Genomic DNA, 22,751 nt, shown 5'->3' with positions numbered 1-22,751 from the left:
TTAAATTACATTTTTGAGTAGCAATGCTGGTATAGTGGAACCTCTGTTTTCAGACGTAATCTGTTCCGGAAGACCATTTCAAAACGTTTGAAAACTGAGGATCAATGGGCAGTCAGCAAAATCCATTGAAAAAAATGGAAAAACACGCAGCACACTTCCGAGGAGCATTAGAAAATGGAAGCAATTACTTCCAGGTTTTCGGTGTTCGGTTCCGAGTCATTTGTCAACGGCGACGTTCGAGAACCGAAGCTCCACTTTGATTGGGATCTATACAAAACATCACCAAGGCCAAAGCTGGCATGGCCCGACGGGGAGCTTTATGTTGCCTGTACTGCTTTCACATGCTGCAAAAAGCCACCCAAGGGCCAAGATCAAAAGTGTTTGAGGTCAAATTCGAAAGAGCAAAAAGGGCGAGGTATAAAGTTGAGGTGGTCCAATTTGCCCAACATGCCAAAGTCCTGGCCTCGCCTCGCCTCCATTCAAAGGGAAGCGGCAAACGCGAAAGCAGTTAGGAGGAGAGTTACTGCTTTGTGCTGCCCGTTGTCCATGCTCACAGTGTGTGCCTGTCTCGTTCTCTCCCCTGAAGTGCCCTTCTACCATCGGCGAGGAGAAGCAGTACAATCCCTTCCTGCGGACACACTGCCCGGAGGTGCAAGAAGCCGTGGGGATGAAGCGCCAAAGGGACGAGGACTGGGACACCTTCCGGGCTCGGGTGCTGAAGGAAGTGCGGCTGCGGAAGGACGTCTTCAAAGCAAACTAGCAATCTCGGGTGGTGTCAGGCTGGAGCCACATGCAGGGTGTACCCACAGGCAGGGGCCAGGCAGGGCCTCTCTGCAGGGAGGAGCCTGATCACATAACGGGCTCTACTATGCTAATGAGGAGGGATCTACTTGGATGCTGATCTCTCACGCAGTGCGAAGTGAAATGGCAAAAAAACGGAGGGGTTCAGGCTCGTTTCTTGAGCTCCCCGTCCCCCAGAAGGTTTTGTTGGTGCTGCTGCTTATCCATGAGGCATGGCGAGTGGGACTGGCAGCCTTTCACCTGCAAAGGTGTTTGGTAGTGGATCCAGGTGTGCTTGGGTGGCTCCATATCCCCTGCTGTTTTCAAAACACCTGCTGTGGGAGGGAGAAGTGATGGAGCAGTAGAAGGCAGCGCCTGGGATGATGTGATGCTGAAACGTGCATCTTTATTTTCAGAATGTGTGTATTTGTTTTTTAGTGTGCCAGCCTATTTCTAGCTCAGGGGGGTCTCTTAGGTCATCTTGTAAGCACAATCCTGTCACTTTGTCCCCTCATCTGGAGAGGCAGGTGTACACATGTGAAACGGTCTTCCATCTCTTATCGAGCACATCAGGAGGAACCTTTGCCTCCCCAATATTCCTACTCCCCAAAACCAAAATCTTGGGCAGCTGAGCACTTTTTAAAAATCATCTGCATCCAAGGAGAGAAGGTGTCCTGCCATTTGGCCTCTTCAACTTGTTCCTTTTCTTCTGACTCCTGTTAATATAAAAATGTTTTAAACTTTCTCTCCAGTTGAGCCAGGTGGGCATCTAAGTCCTTGCAGCTGGGCCAAGCTTGGATTTGTGCTCCATGTACTTGCAAGGCAGGTTTCCAGGCTTGTGGTGCACCTAGTGTTTCTCCAAGCTGCCTCTCAGAGCACAAGCTGTTACCAGGAATGCATAGAGTTCAGGCCAGTAATGGCTGTGCTTCCCACGGGAGCAGGAGAACGAAGCCAGGGAGGCATGCCACCACCTCCTACCTCTGAGAATATGTTGCCAGTCCCCCATGGCATACATGGCTTTCTTCCACCGGCACCACATGCAAGATGTTCGCAAGGGAGATTGTACATTAATGGCTGTGAGGGTGTTTTTAACTGAAGCTCAGCACTGTGGCCATATGGTTGGTATTTATCTGTATATAGTTGAGTTTGGCTCCTGCTAGCTGAGTTTCTACTGTCTGTGAGTTTTATAGCACAGGGTTGTTCTAAGGAGAGGCTCAGAAGAGCGTAATCTCTTTTTTTTAATTCATTGGCGATGAAATAAAATAGCACGATAGATTATTTTGGAATCCTTTTTTTGTCCACTTCACATTTTAATGTATTCTCTATTGTGGACACTACATATGTTTGGCTCTATTTTGCAAAGACATGAAACAGTGGGTGGGTGTGTTTTTCAAAGTGACTGCTGTGAAATTTTAAGAGAACTGCTGTTTCACTTTGCACCTTCAGTTCTTCTGTCAAATGCTGAGGCTTTGTGGTGTCAGTAAAACAAAGCTGAGAATGGAGGCTTACAATGCTGCACACGCAGTGTGCTTAACCTCAGGTAGGTGAAAAATGTGTTTCTTTTGCAGAGCCTCTCAAAGATCAGTAATAACTTTGAAAAAAATATTCTTTGCACTGTGAAGTGAACACCTACACAGTCTTAACTCTGCAGGAAGGAGGATAAAGTGTGAGTAGCTGATGACTGGGTCACTGAGACATCACCTTTAGGCTGCAATCCTAAACATAGTGACAAAGGAGTAAGGCCTATTGAACACAGAGGGACTTCCATCTGAGTAAACATACCAAGGATTGCTCAGTATTGAAACATGAAAGCAAAGTATTGACAGGAGAAGGCATTACCTGCAGGCCACCAGGTGTAGCAACAGATCTTGGAAGAATTGTGTCTTGAGACCCTCATTTGAATGAAAATTGGTTCTCAAGACCTACCCAAGTTGTTCTGTTACAGCAGATGGGCAATCTTTTTCAGCCCAAGGGCCACATTCCCTTAAGGTGCAACCTTCTGGGGGCCACCTTCCTTTTATGGGTGGGAGCAGAGGCAAAAGTATGTAGAGCATTAGATCTTACTCTTTCACCTTTTGTACAGTAGGCTGCATTCTAGCCAGGCACAACCAAAATTCTCTACATTTGCTCTCCTCCCCCACATGCTTCATCCTGGCAAGAAAGAAGCTACACCACCATTTAAAAACACATTCCAGCCAGAGGGAGAAATGTGAAGGAATGGAGGAGGTTGCTGAGCAGGGCCAGTGAGGGGTATGGCCTTTGGAAAGTGGGTGGCCTGCAAAGAGCCTTGAGGAACAGATGGAGAGGCTGGAAGGGCTGCATTTGGCCCCCAGGCCTAAGGTTCCCAACCCTATCCAAGTCCCTAGCAGAGGGGCTGGGACAACCAGAACCACAGGATAGCTCTGCCTTCTCTCTGTGTATACATCAGTGTAGGCTAATGTCCCTGGATTCAGTGGAGCAGAATGTGCAGGCCAGTCGGAAATAAGTCATACTGAGTATGGGGCCTACTCCCAAGTTAGCATGTGTAGGACTACAATGGAAGGAAAAGCTGATGATGGGCGGTGCAAAACCTTGGCTTTGCCAGGGTCTTTTACTCGGAGAAAAGAAATTTTATGCTCCTGGATTACACTTCATTCCTCTAAGCTTGCTGCTGTAACAAGGGCAGGTGCATAAGCTAGTTCACCCTCACTCTTTGCATGACAAGAGGCAGCATGAGTTTTGCTTGGTAATCTGTGCTCTCTGGGGTGGGGAAAGTAGCTTTGGTCACACAACCTTCTTGCCACACCCAGGAGCCTCTGTTATCTTTCCTATAGGAAGCCCATGTAAGGGAACTGATAATTCTAATACCGAACTCTCTGGAGATGCACTGCGATAAGAAGCAGAGGAGAGGGTCGGGTTTGCCCAGGGGCGTGCAGCTGTCAGCTCGGTCAGGGATGCTGCTGGGCAACAAGGTGGTTGATGGACCAGCAGCATTCCTGATGTTCTGTCTGGCTGAACTCCCAAGTGCAGACTTTCCAAGCCCATCCCAACATTAAGAGTTTTTCTGGTAAAGGGGATGGTGGTTCTGTGGACATAGGAACACACAGACGCTCTACCCCCATGCAATGTACCTTTGTGCTGTGCCAAGTGCCCATTTGGGCACAGCTGAGGTAGGTCGTGCCTCCCAGCTCATCCAGCCAAGTCTCAGCAAGTCTTTAATGAGCATTCCTTCTGATTTGTTTATTGTGGAGGGCAGGTCATATGGCAATGAGCATTTGTCCTGAATTCATCCCAATTTCCTTGCAGCGTGTTTACATTTCTTTCCCTGTATTTATTTGTTCACCAGTGCATTTCCTGTCACTTTCCAACCGGCAAAAAGTCTGGTGTCCTTTTTCTTTTTCAAAAAGTGGACTTGTTGCACTAGGACAACGATTGATTTGACCACTTTAAATGCTAAATAAAGCCTAATGTTTTGGTATGCAGCTGAACTATTCCCTCAAAATGCTGACAGTCTGGTGGCTCTGAATTTGATAATCAAAGGCAGGTGTGGGGAACCCTTTGCCCCCCAGATGTTGCTGAACTAAAACTCCCACCATTGGCCATGCTTTCTGGGGCTGATGGGAGTTGTAGTTTAGCAACATCTGGAGGGCCAAAGGTTCCCCACACCTGATATAAGGGATAGGGCCCAAGATTTATGTAGCACACACTGTGATATTTGTTTGGATTTGAATCTCCCAATAAATTTTGGGCTTTTCTTGAGTTTTACATTGGTTTTTGCTTGGTTTCTTGAAAGAAATGTCATCTAACAAGCCTTTAAAATGCTGCTTTGGAGCGGGGAGGGGAATTGATACAACCAAGCTTGTAGGAACTGGTAGGCAGCCCTATGGGTTTACTTGCCAATGCCTCTATTTACCCTGTGTTATCTTGAGAAGTGCGCAGTGTCCCCCCTCATTGCACAACCTCCCCCAAAAGTCCTAATTCATTCTCCACAGTGCAGGATATAGAATGTGTAGGGAGGGAGACACCTTTCTAAAAAGGTATGTCAGTTTCACTCCAGAGTGTCTCTTTCTTCCTTCCCTTTTTAAAAACATGTTTCCGAGACATGGGCAGTGCAGCAGTGTATCCAGCCTTCCAAACGTAATCCACAAAACGCCAGGGACATTTCAGTACACAAGAGAGGGTAGATTTGTTAAAAGATCAAGGACGGCGGAGAAATGCTCTGCTGCTAAAGATCCAAAAATAAAACTGCACCAAAAGGCATAGGGGGTGTGTGTGTGTTGGATGTCACTGTTTCCATGCACACCAGCTGATAAGCGTCTTACAGCATGTGTAGCACATATTTGATGCAAGCAGCATTCTGAATTGCAATGAAAACGTTAGCATTACACAAAACAGCATAAGGGGGGGGCGGGGCTTTGGGTGTCCTTTTCTGTTCTTAACAACAGAAATGCAAACTTCAGAAAATGTGTCAGTCTCCCATGGCTGATTTAAGAACTGCATTAATTTGAGGAAAGGCACTTGGATACTTTATGACAGGACAAATTTAACGTGCGTGAATCAATGTGAGATGATCTTGCCCTTCCTCAGCTGTACACATTTCCATAAGGCAGGTGGCAAAATGGCATGCTTGAATGGGCTGCTGTCTCTGAAAAGCTCTCACAGCAGGGAGAAGACTGAGCAACACTCCCTCACATATGCTAGATTTTTTTTGCAACACGGTGAAGCGTTCAGATGTGTCCCCCCCCCCCCTTCTGCAAGATGACTTGGTACAGTTCAAGAGATATTTAAAATGCTGCTTCTGAGTAACATTTACACCATAAAAGGTATTGTCAAAAAGTCCTGTGTTGCTACACTCTGACTGAGTTTCCTAGTTCTGAGGCTTCTCCGTCTTTTGTCTTGATTACAGGAACTTACAAAACTGGCTGCTTTATAATGAGTTAGACCATTGGTCCATTAGTATTGTCTACATGGACTGGCAGCAGTACTCCAAAATTTCAGGCATGGGTCTTCCCAGTCTTACCTGGAGATGCCAGGACACAAGGAGAGACCACCTTGGTCAGACCAAATACCTGACTAGTCCAGGGTCCTGTTCTCACAGTGACCAACCAGATGTGTATGAGAACCCCAAAAGCAATCCTGAACACACCCCAACACACTCACTTCTTGTGATTCCTAGCCACTGGCTTTCAGAGGCATAGTGCCTTGACTCTGGAGAATAACTGCCATGACCTTGAGACTTTCTGTATGCAAATCCAGTGCCCTACATCTGAGCTGCAGCCAGCCTTTCCTGATCCTTGCTTCTGTATTTCCCACCTACATTGATCCCTCCCATCTTTCCTCCAGGGCGAGAGAGGACATGAAACTTATTATATTCTTGGTTCCTGCTGGGGAGAGATCAATGAACTCTCTGGAGGCAAGAAGCCTCTCTAGAGGCCAAAACAGTTGCCAAGCTTCCTCATTTTCTCTCCCAGATGTTTTCCTCTTATATAAGCTGCTGACAACTGAGCTAAGAAGCCCTTCTCCATAGGAATTTTGCAAAATGGTGTCTAGATGGATGCAGCAACCGCTGTTGACCTGGATTTCACTGTACAGTGGTACCTTGGGTTACATACGCTTCAGGTTACATACATTTTAGGTTACAGATTCCGCTAACCCAGAAATAGTACCTCGGGTTAAGAACTTTGCTTCAGGATGAGAACAGAAATTGTGCTCCGGCGGCATGTTGGCAGCAGGAGGCCCCATTAGCTAAAGTGGTGCTTCAGGTTAAGAACAGTTTCAGGTTAAGAACGGACCTCCGGAATGAATTAAGTACTTGCCTGAGGTACCACTGTATGTAGGCCAGAGGTGGCAAACCTGCGGCCCTTCAGATCTTGCTAAACTACAACTCCCATCAGCCTTAAGCATTGCCTGTGCTGGGGCCGATGGGTAGTATAGCTCCAGCAACATCTAGAGGGGTCACAGGTTTCCGATCCTTGGCACAAGCCAAGATTTATGAAAATGTACTGATTTTCAGGAAACTGCTCTGTTAGGTAAGTGAGTACCAGCTCTTTGATTCAGACTGATGTTCACAGCAACCCTTCAGAGTAGGCATGGCAATTTTCTAGCAGAACTACAGTGGTACCTTGGGTTAAGTACTTAGTTCGTTCCGGAGGTCTGTACTTAACCTGAAACTGTTCTTAACCTGAAGCACCACTTTAGCTAATGGGGCCTCCTGCTGCTGCCTCGCAGCTGGAGCACGATTTCTCTTCTCATCCTGAAGCAAAGTTCTTAACCTGAAGCACTATTTCTGGGTTAGTGGAGTCTGTAACCTGAAGCGTTTGTAACCTGAAGCGTATGTAACCCGAGGTACCACTGTATATGAGAGAGAGAGGGAAAGAAAGGCAAAATGGAAATGTTTTGCCAACAGGGAGATACTTTGCCTGAAGAATTACCTTCCAGTCATTCCACAGTCTTTGGTGGGTGGAGGGCTTTGTTAGAATAATGGTTTGTAACCATAAAAGCAGCTCACTACCCATTTCCATTTTATATAAAAGAAACTCAGGCTCAAAAGATGCTACTTGGCTCTTCCATTCTGTGGAAAGATGATAAGGGCTTTCATTCAGCTACAATAGTTTCTTTCCTCAGCTCTCCCATCACCACCCGGGCACCAGAAACACAAACAAATGTATGAGAGGGAGAATTCTAGAAAGTGCAGCTTCTCCCCTCGCAAGGTGCATGAGAAGCTAACTCGGGTGGATTCCTGGTTTCCAAGCATCTCTCAAAGGTTATATAGCAGCTCTTTTGCAGCCTAGTCCTGACAATCTTGGGAGGGCCAAAACCTGGGTCCCTTTGTGGTGGGTGCCCCATCCCAGGGAGCAGCCAACTTTGATTTATCATATGCCTGGTAGTACATTTCTCAAAGAGATCAGTTTGCTTAAATGAACTTGAAATTGTAGAAACCAGAGGCCTTTCTCCTGGGTATAGTCGGCCAATTGGTGCCAAAGAAGGATAGAACTTTTTTTATGTATGCAACAACAGCAGCAAGAATACTTATTGCAAAGTATTGGAAGACACAAGAGCTACCCACCCTGGAAGAGTGGCAGATGAAGGTGATGGATTATATGGAACTGGCGGAAATGACTGGCAGAATCCGGGACCTGGGAGAAGAGGTGGTGGAAGAAGACTGGAAGAAATTTAAAGACTATCTTCAGAAACATTGTAAAATTAATGAATGTTAATAATGATGTTGGACTGAAAATAAGTGGTATTAGCAACAAAGTTAATAAGAATATGCAAAAATGATTGATAAATGGATGAAAATACAGAGTTACAACATGTTAAGATATAGAGTTAAGATAAATGAAAGAGGGTAAGGATTTGCTGACTTGATTATTTAAATGGGAATACAAAAAGGGGAGGTGTGAGGAGGCCAAGGAAATAAGATAACGAGTCAGGGTTACAAAAATGGATTTGTTTTTATTTTCCTTTTCTTATTTTATGTATTCTTCTATGTTTCTTTTATTGTATTTCTTTCTTTTTATATGATCTTTTAAATTCTTGTTTTTGTAAAACTCCAATAAATATTTAAAAATAAAATAAAATGAAATTGTACCAAAATCCTTACGAGATGTTGATGGGGAGAGGATGCCACCGCGTGGAGGTTTTGTGCCTCTGCAGTCTTGGAAATGAATCAGATGGAATGAGTCAGCACCAACTTTGGGGAAGGAGAGGAGCTGGGATGTACATTTTCCTGGGCAAGAGCTTGATACTCCTTTCAAAACTTTGAAGGCTGAGGGTTAGGCTCTCCCTTCTCCCCCTAATTCTGGGTATTTTAAAATCTCAGTGAGTCAGGTGGCAAGGAAGCTACTAGAATTTGAGGTTTCCCTACATGTCCTAAGGCAGCTGGCCCCTTCCCAAGTTATCTTCATGCAAAAAAAACAAATAAATAAAAATCTCACAACCTATGATGGATCTGATAATGTTCACGTTCATTTGAACTGCACTCCTAAATGTACAGCAATGGGTCAGTATGGCTTGTTTATCAGTTTCCAACCTCTCTGGCTTGCCATTGATCTCTTGTAAAGCACAGCTTTTTATATTATAGGGCTATATAAGAACATCATGCTCTTCTGTTTTAGTGGCTTGGCAGCCCATGACAAACGATTAATGGAAAACAATCCCAGCTTGAAATGGAAGTTGGATCATACATGTCCAGGTGTGGACAGTGTGTGCCACAAAGGGGAGGCGGGTGGGGGGAGATTCTGTTTTAAACTTGGCAGGGGGGAAAGAGGGACTGATCTCCTGCAGCTGTCTCCAAGAAGTAGCCGTAAGGAGCTGCAAATATGTCCTTTTGCTGTTTTTGCCAGGGGGTGGATGAGTGGGAATTGGATGTGTTGACACTAACATGGTCTTAGCCTGCCAGCCGGCCCTTGCTCTACCTTTTGCTTGTAAATTAAATCTATATGATTAGAATCACAATTTTGTCTCCAGCATTCTTTCCTGCAAAGAAACTCACGCTAAGGTGCTTTATTGAAGTTACCAGCAGCTGGCAGATGTCATATTATAGAAGCATAGAATTATAGAGTTGGAAGGGACACCATGGATCATCTAATCCAACCTTCTGCAATGCATGAATCTCTACTTAAAGCATCGATGACTGAAGACCATCCAACCTCTGCTTTAAAAACCTCCAATGAAGGAGATGCCACAACTTTCTGAGGGAGTCCATTCCACTGTTGAACAACTCTTACCACCATAAAGTTCTTGCTGATGTTTAGTTGGAATCTCGTTTCTTCTAACCTGAAGCCATTGGTTGCAAGTCCTACCTTCTAGAGCAGGAGAAAATGAGCTTGCTCCATCTTCCATATGGCAGCCCTTTATATATTTAACCAGGCTATTTACCAGGCTAAATATATCCAGCTATCTCTCAACTGTTCCTCATGAGGCTTGGTTTCCAGACCCTTGATCATCTTGGTCACCCTCCTCTGCAGATGTTCCAGCTTGTCAATATCCTTCTTAAATCGCAGCACCCAGAACTTCTTAAATCACAGCACCCAGTACTCCAGGTGTGGTCTGACCAAGGCAGAATAGAGCAGTACTAATACTCCTCTTGATCAGGACACTATATTTCTGTTGCTGCAGCCTAGAATAACATTAGCTTTTTTTGCTGCTGCATCACACTGTTGACTCACATTAAGCTTGTGGTCTACTAAGACCCCTAGATCCTTTTCATATATATTACTGGGAAGACAGGTAGTATCAATTTTACTTAGGGATAAACTACCAGTAGGATCCTGTACAGGCATTTTTTTAACAGGAGCAGAAAGGTCAAAGCAGCTGTGGAGACCCTGAAGCAGATTTGGGCCATTGCTTGTATGGTAAGTGCATGTATGCCCTGTTGGACAAATAGCAGTGGTGGTGTGAGCAAGGGAGGAGGAGGATTTCAGCTGGGGAAATGGCAGTGTCCGTGTTTATAGCAGCCTTCATCAACCTGGTGCCCTCCAGAAATTTTGGACTACAACTCCCACATGCTGGCTGGGGCTGATGTGAGTTGTACTCCAAAATTTCTGGAGCCACCAGGTTGTTGAAGGCTAGTGTAAAGGATTAACTTCCTCTTCTGCAACTCCATAGCCCTGCTCTGTTTCAGGTTTCTCTGCAGCCACTTTAAGAAAAGAAAAAACAACTTCAAGAAAGCCAGTGGAAGGACTTATCATAATAGGGGCTTTGGCTATGATTAGTGGAGTGGTTTTAGAAGGAGTTTAGGTATGACTCAATTGCTCACTCTTGTGATACCTTTCTGGCAACTGTTAAAAGACATTGTTTAGGAAAGTTTCCATGAAGAAACTTGCAATTGAACTGAGTAGAAGCCAGAATAAAGGCAAAGTGTGAGACACTAGACCCTTGACGGGTAAAAACATCAATAGTTGACTCTCAGCATTAGTGTTTCTAAACATGTTTCTGGACAGAAATTTAGATCTTAATTACAAAGAACTGTTGAGTCATTTACTTTTGGCTGCACTAGCAGCTGTTGAACTGGAAGACACGTAAATGTTGACCAGCGGTACCAAAATGCTTTTGATGTGATCTTTTGGAGAAATTAACACACAAACTAAGGGTAGGCAGGGGCCAGAAGACAAAGGGCTCATTCAATAAAAAATGGAAAGTGTTTACTGACTATACAAGTATACAGGATATTGCCTGTTCTCCAGCCTTGCTATAGGCTACACTATGGATCTTTTGAAGTTACTTTCTCTTTTCATTTTGAAACCCTGTAAAGGGGAAAAAGAATAAAGATTATCAGTATGTATAATAATCGAGCTATCTTAAGCCTCATGTTAGTATTCACCCTTTGCATTTATTTATTGCTTCAATTTGTATTTTCAAAAATGTTCAGTCAAGAAATGTAAAATAATTAGTTGACTTCTACCAAGTCTAAAACTCTTTTGGGAAGGAGCTTAAATGCTAAAAGAATTGCAAATGAAAGAGGCTCAGGCTGAATCCAATGCAATGAGTATACACCAAAGGAACCCAATAGTTTGCCCTCCTGATGTTGGACCACAGTTCCCATCTTTAGCTGGCATGACCAGCAGTCAAGGATGTTGGGAGCTGTAGTATAACATAAGAAGGGCAACCTATTGCCTATTCCTGGCTTACATGGCAGCATGCTTATCTGTGATTAAGTTCCACTGAAGTCAATAGCTTTACTGCAGGAGTAGACTTGCATAGGATTGCGTTGCACAAGCAGTTCAAGAGCTGAGTGTTCAGAAGCTACTCAAATGAATAACTACTGTTCAGCTTATGAACAAAATAGTGGCGTAAGGTGGGTGGGCATTAAAAACACTTATAATGGCCAGTAGGATCATTTAGATGGGCTTCGGTGCCCCAAATGTTTCCATGGACCAATTTTTCTTCCAAATTAATGGTTATCATTATTTTTATTATCTATTTATTTATACCTCACCTTTTCCTCTGGCAGGACTCAAGATGGCTTAGAGATAAAAGCAAGAATCGCTAAAACATGGAAAAATAATAATTAAAAATGATTAAACATTGAAAGAATTAAAACTACATACATATAAAAAATCTATATAAAACTTACAAATAATTATGATAAAAACAGTGTGGCATCAGTCCTTTCATTAAAAGCAGACAGTTCCCAAAAGCCTGTTGGAACACCAGAGTCTTCACCTGCCGGCAGAAGGACAGCAAGGAGGGAGCCAGTCTGGCTTCTCCATGGAGGGGGTTCCAGAACCTGGGAGCTGCAGCTGAGAAGGCCCTTTCCTGCATCCCCACGGCGTCTGTGAGATCCCTCAAGAGGAGCTCTTTAACACCTTGGCAGATCTTGAACAGTACACCAATGTTTGTTTACAATGTGTTGAATGTTTAATTCCAAAAACCAAAACCATCCATTTTAGTATGTCAGGCCAACCCTGCTGTGCAGAACTTGAAAGAGCCCATTCCTGTCTGGAAGGTAGCCTACTTCACTAAGGGAAGCGTTTGTACAATTCATTTATTCACCCAGTTTTGCTTTAGCCCCCCACTCAATGCCGTGTGGCCCTTGGAAGGTTGCCTAGTGGGGAATGTGGCCCTCAGCCTGAAAAAAGATCCCCCACATAGACAAGTTTCTCATACACCCTTCAAAACTTCACCCCTAGACCAGAGGTTTTCAACCTATTTGGGTCCGTGGCTCCCTTGACCAACTCCATTCTTTCTGTGGCACCCTTGTGGGGCTCAAGAGCCCTGTTATGTCACCCCTTGCCTGCAGAGCTGGCAGCTCCTTACCCCTTTTCAAACACCCTCCTTTCAGGAGTGATCCCTCAGTCTCCCCTCTTCTCCTCTCTCCTTGGGAATCTTCTGGTCTCTGAGCTGCCCCCCCCCCCGCCCCGCCCCAAAGAGAGGTGCCTCCTCACACTACCCGCAGGGCCCCGGGAAGCACCCCCTGGCCAGCCCTAGTGGCACCATTTGCCCGGGGAGTTTATATCCAGGGCTGCTGCAACAAACAGCTGTGCAAGCCTTTGGGAGGCAGGGATGCTAGGGGGCATGAGAGGAACTGGAAGGGAGGGAAGGAAAGAGGGACAGAGGCCAGTGTTGCTCGCAGTCGCAGCACCCCTGTGACCATCATTCAAGGCACCCCAGGGTGCCACGGCACAGTGGTTAAAAACACTGCCCTAGACCAAATAGATCTCGCTGGGCTAAAGCCGTGATATGTTGCAGATTCGGCGCGCTTTCGCGTCAAAGAAAGCTCATTTCAAACAACAAATGGGCGCAACTTTCCGGCGGCAAGACCCGATCGAGCCACTTGGAGGCACCCTGAGCTCCTCGGACGCAGCTGCTCGCAACATATTCCTTTTGGACGGGAGGGGCTGGGTTTCTCCCGGGCGCCACCTCCCTCCGTTCCCCCGCGCGCCCCGCCCTCGCCTCCCAAGGGCTGGGACGAGAGAAGTGTTGTTAAGTTCTGTGTCAGAGTCGCGGCTGCTGCGAGAGAAGAAAACTTAAGTCTGTGGGGACCGAGCGCCAGCACCAAGGTAGGGAAAGGAGGGCCTGCGCTTTCGGGAAGGGGTTGCTCGTGAGGAAGCCCGATGCGTTGCGGGGTTGTGGCTTTTTTTTATTATTATCCCCGGGCGCCCTAGCAGGTGCGGATGGGGACCCAGAAGAGATGCGTTCTCTTCCTCCCTCCCGGACAAGTTTTTCTGTGCGCCCTTGGTGCGTTCGCGCCTTCTGAAGTTTTGTTAAAAAACGCACACTCGGTTTTTTATTCCTTCTCCCGAGGTTATTGACTCCTTGGTCCGAGTTTGCTCTGTTTTGATCCTGACGGTAGCCAGCGCTGCTCCTCTCCAGGAAGCAGCAGAGCGCGGGGCTCCGGTGCCTGGCGCTGGCCGGTACCCGCCATTGGATCGTCTTGCCTGCTTGGCACCTGGTGCTGAACGGCCAAAAGGCACGTCCTGTGAAATCGTTGCCAGAGTGTAAACGAAGCAGAGCCGGGCGGTTTCGTTTTTGCTGCGCAAGGGGGGCTGGTAACTCTCTGCGTATGCCCGGAGGAGCTCATTATCGCACATATTCCGAGACGTAGCCAGGGCGCGGAAAGATTCTGTGGCTAAGCCTTGGCACATATTATACCTAAGTGGCTCTCCCAGGGAGCCTGCTCTCGGTATGGCAAATTCGTCCTGCTTTTCAGGGACTGGTTTCGGTAAAAGATCTGGGTTGAGAGATTGGCGTAGTTGGTCGGCCTCGACTCCCCACCCGAAGCAGAGGCAGAAGCTCAGTCTTCCCTTGTTATTTCCAGTCACCTGACTGCATTTATTCCTTGGCTGGAATATTAGATCATGGAAGTTTTCAATCTGGTTTTTACTTTTTCTTTAGCATATTGGTTTAGTTTTAGTGTTTTTGATGGGTGGGGTTACACCAGTCATCTGTTTCATGTTTGCACTCCTAAGATAATCAGCAAAGAGGCCCTCCCACCATCTGAGAATGGGTAGGCATTGTGCCAAAGCAAGCCCTGGTAAGTGGGGTCAGGATTGCAGCCTAAGACTCCTTTCCAGGAGAGGGGAGTTGGCTTTTAAGTGGGGGAGGACTTTTTGGGGCACAGCGGGAGGGAGAGAGAGACCAGCTCTTTCTGCAGTGGGTCCACAGAATCCCCTCCCTCTAGTGAAACTTTGCCTAAGTGCCAAGCCCACAGGGACAAGAGAGGTGGAGTTAGCAAAAGATGCAGCTTCTAAGGAAGAAGAGGAAGCCAGACAGAACTTTGTGAAAGAGTCATGCTCATAGAAACACTGTGATGTAATGGGGTGGGGCAAGGGCTGGGTGACCTTTTTTGACATTTGCTCCGCTGACAATGTCCCTTGGTTTTTCCACTTGTCTGCCGAAATGACAAGGCTATTTTACTCCCTTGCCTGACCAACCTGTTCCCAGCCTTGCTGATTCCTTTCTGTCCCAGTCTCCCTTTGCTGTTGTTCCTTCCCATCTCCCTAGATCTGTCAAATGCAGTCATTTTACAGTAAAATATTTAACCTTCTCTTCCATTTCAGTAGAGATTACCATTCCCATCCCTGGGATTCTCCAACTAGTTGTGTCACTAGGATTAAAAACTTTGAATTCTTCAATGCATGGCCTGGATTTCGTTGGCTTTTTACACACACACACACACACACACACACACGTCTCAAACAAAGAAACTAGACATGGTTGCTAAGTTTGGTCATGTTGTTCTCACATTAATCCTTGAGAAGAAATGTATTACTATTAATAATCCTTTAAATTTCTTTTTGGACTGGCACTCACAAATAATCTGTTGATTTTTTTTAAGTCAACAGATTTATTACCCAGAACAAACATGTATACTGTATAACCAAAACCTCAATTAAAATTCATTTTTGTATCCATCACACACTGGACTTTTTCTTAAGTTATGGCCCACTGTTGTACTATGGGCCACTTTAACTGGCAAGCACACCTCAGATTGGAGTCTGTAGCTTGAAACTCCCTGCCTCTTCACTGTATTATTTTAGATGCCTACTGAAAATGTTTTTGAAAATGGCCTTGATTGAGCATTTATTCTTACTTGTTTATGGAGTGGTTATACAACAATGAGCATTTATCTTGCATTCATCTTGGCTGGCTTGTGGGGTGTTTGAATGTCTTCCCATTAGTCCTTCATTTGTTTTACAGCCTTTAATGTATTTCCCTGTCACTTTTCAACATTAAAAATGTTGATTCTTTTTTATATGTCAATTTGTTGCTCTAGAGCAGAGAGGGCTTTAATCCACTTTAATTAGGGAAACATAAATCTACAGTATGCATTGAACTCCTCCTACATATTAGTGACAGTCTGGAGTCATGAATCTTAATAGTGAACTTGTGTAACCAAAGCAGGGCTAGGGAGTAGCAAGAGGGAGATGGATGCTTGGAGAAATTCTAAGGCTTACTTACAGGTAATCTTGGCCCAACTGCACTGGCTACCAATTAGCTTCTGGACCCAATTCAAAGTACTTAAGTGGCTCAGGCCCACAATACCTGAAGGACTGCCCCTCCCCATATAAACCACCCCAGTTTCTGTGTTCTTCACCTGAGGCCCTTCTTCATATGCCTCCTCCACATGAGGTCTGGAGGGTGGCAACACGAGAATGGGCCTTTTCATCCTTGGATACTTCAATTCTTTCTTTCTCACATATACATTTGTTTCTCGTAACAAATCAGTTGCAGTGAACACGTGAGATTCCAAGGATATCTGGGGGCTGAGAATTCCCTTGAGCTACATAGAAAGTTGCCATATTTCAGGGCAGGCAGTTTGGGCCCATTTAGCCCAGTGCTGTCTTCTATGATGATTGGTAGCTGCTCTCCAGCCACCCTGGGACTTTCTGCATACAAAGCAAACGCTCTGGCTTTTGAAGCTGTAGCCCCGCCCTTTCCTCAGACATTTTTGAAAACAGTTATAGAATCTCTTCAGCCCCAGGGTAGGGAGGTTGATCACCAGTCCTTCTCAAGCAGCTATGCTTAGTAAGGAACCTGGGCAACGTGTCCTGCCTTACCAACCTGAAGCTTTTTAGCCACTCTGCATCTTCTTGGGCATTCATTTCCCTAAGGGGATTCTCCTATTCATCCCTCTTTTGAACTTTCAAATAAGGACCTGGGAAATAGTAACTATTTTCTCTTGGCTTCTTTGAGAAAAGAGCATCACCTAGCTTTGAAGACTTAGATTTAAATTGAAAAGCTCCTGTTTGCAAAGCTCTAAGTAGCATGGCTCAGGTATGCACATGTTTAGAGATGGGAAGGCCTGGAAAACCCCCCGGAAAAAAACCTGTCCATCCGTCCCCCCCATTTTTTCTGGGTTTTCCCCCCCAGGCCTTCTCATGCAGCCTGTGGTCTAAAAGGCTGGTGAGCTGAAGAAAGAAGGCTCAAGCTTAGGCTGCGATCCGGTTGCCACCTATCTGGGCCTAAACCCCATTGAATACAACAAGGCTTACTTCTAAGGAGACATGTATTGGCTTGCTGTGTTAGCAACCGGATTGGCCCAAGGCCATTGTGGGAATCAAAAACATGTGGTAGAAAAAATATTAAAACATGATGTGTTTTTTACAGACGCAAGCCAAATCTAACCAGCCACCGTATTTGGTTTGAAACAAGTTGGGTGGTGGTAGAGGAGGAGGACAGTGAGACCAGTGGATCAGCTGAAGCTCCTCAAATTGTGTACAGGAGTAAAACATTTCTGTGGCACAGGTTTGCTGTAATGTTCCTTATCAGTTTCTTCCCAGGCATTTGTTCTTCTTTTCCCAACTTACATCTTCTGGAGCAGAAGGGAGCAAAGCGAGTGAGGAAGCATGACTTGACTTTTCCATTCCGATTGATTCCAACTTGGCTGGGAGTTTGGGATTCCTTTTCCTCAATTGACCTCTTTGTTTCCTGAAGTCAGATGGGCAGGCGGGGGCTACACATAACAATTTGTGCTGAGATGTGAAATGGCTAACACTCTTTTCTACTCCCAGGTCTGGGAAGGGCAACTGGATTAAAAAAACCTTTCTGTGTAAACATCCACACACCCTGAATGTGTGCATAAACACAGCATTCACACACACTGCACCTTCTCAGCTGATCTGTGTCTAATTAGTTACATATTACTACATTTCTATATCATCTTATCCCCAAAGAGCTCATTGCAGGAATATGTGCTTTTCTCCTCTGCATTCACTCCTCAAAGCAGCCTGGTGTGATAGGTTAGGCTGAGTGGTAATAACTGGCCCAAGTTCACCCATTGAACGATGGTTGAGTGGGGAGTCTGACAATCTAACCGCTATACAACTCTTGTTACCTCTTCACTCATCAAATCAGGAAGGAGCAATTTGCATCCCCATCAGGGCACTGGGCTAAGCAGAGAGGTCTCTGCCCCATCCAAGTGCTGGGTCTACCTTTATTCTTTTTCCTGCCTCTCCCAAGGGGGGGTCTAGTAAGGATGTGGGTGAGAGAGAGAAAAATGTACTTGTGGGGACTGGGCAGAGAGTTACCGTATTGGCCTGAATATAAACCTCGCTTTCCCCCCAAATCCCGACCGTGAAAAGTTAAAGTGTGGCTTATATTCGCAACCTTACGGTATGCATATATTTGGATATTTCTCTCTCTCTCTCTCCCCCCCCCCCCCCCATTTCCAGTTTTAAAGGTGCAGCTCATATTCGGGTGCGGCTTATATTCGGGCCAATACGGTACCCAGCTGTGACCCAGAGATTCAGCATGGGCTCTGTGATGTGGGTTTTTGAAAACAGGTTTTAAAACTCTTTGCAGAAATAGCTTATAGGGGTATTGGAAGGCCTGCATATATGGTTCTGAGCAAAGTGTCACATAATGTAAAATAAAAGGTCTACTCCAGTGCTGAGATTTATAAAGAAAAACTGTCAATTATTTTTTGTTGTTGTTGCCAAGATGAAGCTTGAAAATATTGGTGGATTGCATCTGAAGATGACCCTCCCAGTTAAATATTATTGTATACCCATACCTGGGGGAAAACATTTACTAAAACAGCAATTAAAATTTAAAAAATATTTTGCATTCAGAACATCGAGTATAAAAGTGGTGGTATCTTGTGTTGTCTGCCTTTTGGTCAACACATGCAACATGGCTTTTAATCAGTCCTTGAGATGGCTGCCTCTATAAGGGAAGCTGCTGGTTTGCATCAGCTCCCTGCAGACATCTGCTGACTTTCTCCACAGCTTCCAGAAGCCGGAAGCTCTCCTTGGCAACTGTATCAGGTACTCCAGTTGTGAGACAGAAATGTTTCCTTGTCGTGAAGCTGCACCTGTTGAATTTCTTCCAGTTTTGCTGCTGTAAAAGGCTTAGAAGCCTTTGCCGGGAAAGAAGTAGGAAATAATCAAAGCACTTGGCAAGAGCAAACAAACCTCTTTCCCTGACACGACTATCCCCAGCTCTTTCTCTCAATTAGAGCTGTACTTCTGGGGCCTTGTTGGCAGAGGCTTGGAGTCTGAGCTGATTGAGCACTTCTCTGTGCTTTGCTAGTTTCACATTCTCCGAAGCCATCTCTACTATTTTAAAAAGGTAGCTGCATTAGGGAAAACCAGTTCGTCGTGCCGAGGTCTCGCTCTTTAGCTTAAGAATTCAATCCAAGAGCAATATTCTAACAATACAAGAGAGGTGTGCCGCCACCCCCCGGCCCTGACACTGCAGTAACAACCATTATTTTAAAAGAAAATGGAACATTGGAATCTTCTTTTTTGACCCCTGGCTATGACATCCACAAGCTGAGAAAGTCAGTACGATAAGTGACAAAGCAAATTTACAGAGTGCTGTTTGTATGTGTGTTGAAAAACTACAAAAGGAGCGGGGTTGGATCTGAGCATCCAGACCAGAGGCATTGGCGATCAAATTTAGGCATCAGAACTTTCTTTTTAAAGGAAATGTACACTGTGAGTAGCAATCAACATGTTCTGAAAATCTTGATGCCAAACTTATCCGTAGGACTTTTTCTAGTTTCTGCCTTGCTCCTTGATCTTGATGAGGAGCAAGTTATTTTTTTTACTGGTTTTGCTAAAACCACGAACAATTCTTGCATTATTATACTGGAACATTATGTACATGTGCACTTCAAGTTTCCTAAAGTATCCAGCACATCAGCATACAACAATGCATACAACTCTGTAAAAGTGCTTAGGTATCTATATTTACAAAAATTATATTGTAGAAATGTAGTACTGTATTGCATGGGGCATGACTTTTATATGTATGATATATGTTTGTTCCTGCTTATAATTTCCTGTAGTTTTACTGAGGTCCTTCAAATTTTATTGAACCAATAAAAATTTTATTGAACCAATGTGGGGCCAGGTGGAGGAGGTATTTACTCCCCTCCCTCCTCTCTTGAAGCTCCAATTTTGGAGCCCCCCCCCCACAAAGGCACCAAAGCAAAACCCAAAAATATCAGGAGATCTGATTGCAGAACTCCTGTGTAATATGTAATCTGTCTCTAAATGGCTGGCTGGGACTGATGGGAGCTGTAGTCCAAAATGAATGGAGGACACCAGGTTGAGAAAGTCTTCTATAATGAGGAGGATAGTAAGACACATGGACTAATAGCTGCAGTGGCCGTTTGCAGATATGTTACTGAGGGTACAGTCCTAAAGCAGACTTGCCTGGGAATAAGCGCCATTGAACACCCTGGGAGTTCTGGGTTGTAACCAATCAAGTTTTACACAAGAGTAGACCCATTGAAATTCATGAAACCAATTTAGTCATGTTCCTGAATTTCAGTGGGTATATTCTGAGTAAAACTTAGCTGGGTACAGCCCAGTATTGTTCATGTTTTTGAAAACTTAGCCAACAGAAACGTTTGTATAAGGCACCCGCCGGGTTCCAAGTATAAAGAAAAGCATAGCTGTCAACTTTTCCCTTTTCTTGCGAGGAATCCTATTCGGAATAAGGGAATTTCCCTTAAAAAAAGGGGAAAGTTGACAGCTATGAGGAAAAGTATTAAGGAATAAGGGCAGAAAACAAAAGCAGGCGTTTCCCATAGATCTTTTTTCTTTTGCAGAAGTCAGAAGTTTTGCTTTTAGCTTTGGTGTCTCATGACCTAGAAAGAATTGCAGCTTGTGTTAAGGCCGATAGGATCACAGTGGACGCTGTCCAAAAAAACTTTCGTCACTTTCAGAATTATTCAGTTTCTGGGATCTAGAGTCTCTTGCTAAAAACAGACTGGTGTGAGGCCTCTGCTGCTGTGCACTGCACTATTCATAGTATGAAATGCCATGTATTCCAAGCTCTTACACAGGCAGCTGCTTTATACGGACTGATGCCATTGGGTCCATGTAGCTCAGTATTGTCTACACGGACTACAGCAGCTCTGCTGGGTTTCAGACAAGGAATCTCACTCAGCCCTGCCTGGAGATGCTGGGGGTCGAATCTGGGGCCTTCTGCATGCAAAGCAGATGCTCTACCCCTGAGCTACAGTCCTGAAAGTCTTTGGCATTGTGCAATAAAAAAGCAGTTTGTTTTTAAGGTGCCACAAGGCTTGATTTTGCTGCAACAGACACCTGTTCCTCTAGAAACCTAGAAAAAAAATCAGAAGCTTTCCGATTCTTTTTCTCTCTCTCTCTCTGGGACCATTCCGTTTTAGGCTCCTCCCCTCCTGACTCCTTTTCCAAGGGAAGAAGTAGGACCACACCTAATTCCTAAATCACATGTGACTGTGACTCAGCAGATAATTAGTGAGACCCTGAACAGGCCTTCTCTTTCTTGAGAAGTAGATGGTACTGCTATGCTGTACTTTCAGTTCCTGGTGTGCTGGGGACCTTGTGATGGTTGAGTGGGAAGAACTGTTCTACAAAGCTACATGTTGGCACTTCAGCCTTCACTCAAGGAGACTGATTAAGGCTACAATCCTAACCCCATTGACCTAGGAGAAAGCCCCACTGAATGCAGTAGGGCTTACTTCTGAGTAGATGCAATTAGGCATGTGCTATAAATGCCTTAAAGAACCACAGGCTGTGTAAATGAGTCCAGTTAAAGGCAGAAAACATCAAGGATGTATGCTGAGCAAGCCATCACTGGTGGTTAGACCAAGGTTGCTGCCACAAGAATGCAAGAGTGACATATTTTTAGCTCTGGCACTTTGCTAACTTACTTCCTACCTGTATTTGGCTTCTGATTCCATGGTTTCTGAAAAGCAAATGCAGTTGCTGGTGACAATGTGGGGCAAAGAGAAGGAAGTAGCTTCTCTCTCTCTCTCTCTCTCTCTCTCTCTCTCTCTCTCTCTCTCTCTCCATCTCTCCCCACTATACACAGATGTGGGAAGTTTTCTCTCTCTCGCCGCAACAACAAGCTCCATCGGCTTGTACTGCCTGCAGCGGAGTGATATGGAAGAAGCCATGCTTTGTTTTCAGGGAAACAATTGCTATCTTGAGAGGTTGAACAAGGGGAGTTTGTAGTGGACAAACATAGAAAGTACAGCCGTATCTTAGAATGGGGTGACTGCAGTGGTGAGTCAGAGGGACAAGGGAGTGAGAACTACCAGGCAGAAGACAGCTAGCTCTGTTGCATGCCTGTTGGCTTTCTGGATGCATAGTGTTCTGCCTCTCTGCGACATGGGTGCCTCCGCGACATAGAGCAGTGGTGTGAAAAGCCTCCTGGTACGTGAGAGAAGTCTGCTATGTGCTGCCTCTCTACATCAGCCCCTCTGTCTTTGGGAGGGCCATAGCTGGAGTAGATTTCTTCCACGTGACATAGGGCTCCTCAAGGAGTTGCCCTGAAGTGGCTCCTACAGCAGAAAGCTAACATGGGAAGGTGGACATGGACTGTTTACTACACACCAAAGGCAACTTCTGTTCATTTCAACCTAAATCAGTCCATTCTGTATGGACACATTATCTGAGTTTTAGCTAGCTGGCTGTAGTGTAAGCTGAGAGTTCAATTTATTGAACTGACTTGGTGTAGAGAAAAGCAACAAGTATGTACCTCCCCTCACTTCCTGCAGCCAGTTTTTTAATTGATTGTACTTCTCTTTCAAAGTACAGACACATTTTTCATAATATTGCGCCACCTGGAGCTAAAAAGGTGTCAGCAAGAGGCCTTGCTTTCCTCTGGAGTACCAGTGGTGAGCCATTTCCATTAGGCCATGCCGATTGTTATTTTGTTCAGTTTAGCATTTCTTGCCAGATAAGACTTTGTAGTGCTCTTATTTTTTTGTCCCCTGCTGGGATCACATCTACTCGGATGGTCCGCCCCTGCCACTTAATGGATCCAAATGGTTTCCAGAGAGTGGTAGGGGATGCTTTATCCCATGTTGATGGCCTTTCAGCTGATTCCCTGGTGGCCCGCTGGAATGCGGAGTTAACCAGGGCTATTGACTGTCTGGCTCCGAAGCGCCCTCTCCAATTGCATGGAGCCCGGACAGCCCCGTGGTTTTCTTTGGAGCTGAGGGCGAGGAAACAATTGCTGAGACAGCTAGAGTGTAAGTGGCAGAAAACTCATTCTGAATCGGACCGGACACGGGTTAGAGCTCAACGTCGAGCCTACCAAGTGGC

At 45.3% G+C, this 22,751-nt stretch overlaps 2 protein-coding genes across 2 annotated transcripts in view; both read left to right on the top strand.

Moving 5' to 3' along the window:
* LOC310749540 (putative hydrolase PNKD) overlaps positions 1 to 4,524 on the top strand; it is a 36,508-nt gene extending 31,984 nt beyond the window's left edge. Inside the window, exon 9 of the mRNA XM_083586683.1 lies at positions 587 to 4,524. Coding sequence (XP_083442809.1) covers positions 587 to 760 — 174 coding nt within the window. The 3' untranslated portion in view covers positions 761 to 4,524. The remainder of the gene's footprint in view (positions 1 to 586) is intronic.
* Positions 4,525 to 13,118: 8,594 nt separating this feature from the next.
* LOC310749545 (protein lifeguard 3-like) overlaps positions 13,119 to 22,751 on the top strand; it is a 32,561-nt gene continuing 22,928 nt past the window's right edge. Inside the window, exon 1 of the mRNA XM_083586695.1 lies at positions 13,119 to 13,262. The gene's annotated coding sequence lies outside the window, so the exon portion shown is untranslated. The remainder of the gene's footprint in view (positions 13,263 to 22,751) is intronic.

The sequence above is a fragment of the Podarcis filfolensis genome (genome assembly GCF_964270895.1).
Source record: "Podarcis filfolensis genome assembly, chromosome: 1".
Classification (NCBI taxonomy): domain Eukaryota; kingdom Metazoa; phylum Chordata; class Lepidosauria; order Squamata; family Lacertidae; genus Podarcis; species Podarcis filfolensis.
Note: the sequence above shows the minus strand (reverse complement) of the source record. Positions and strands in the feature narration are given on the sequence as shown.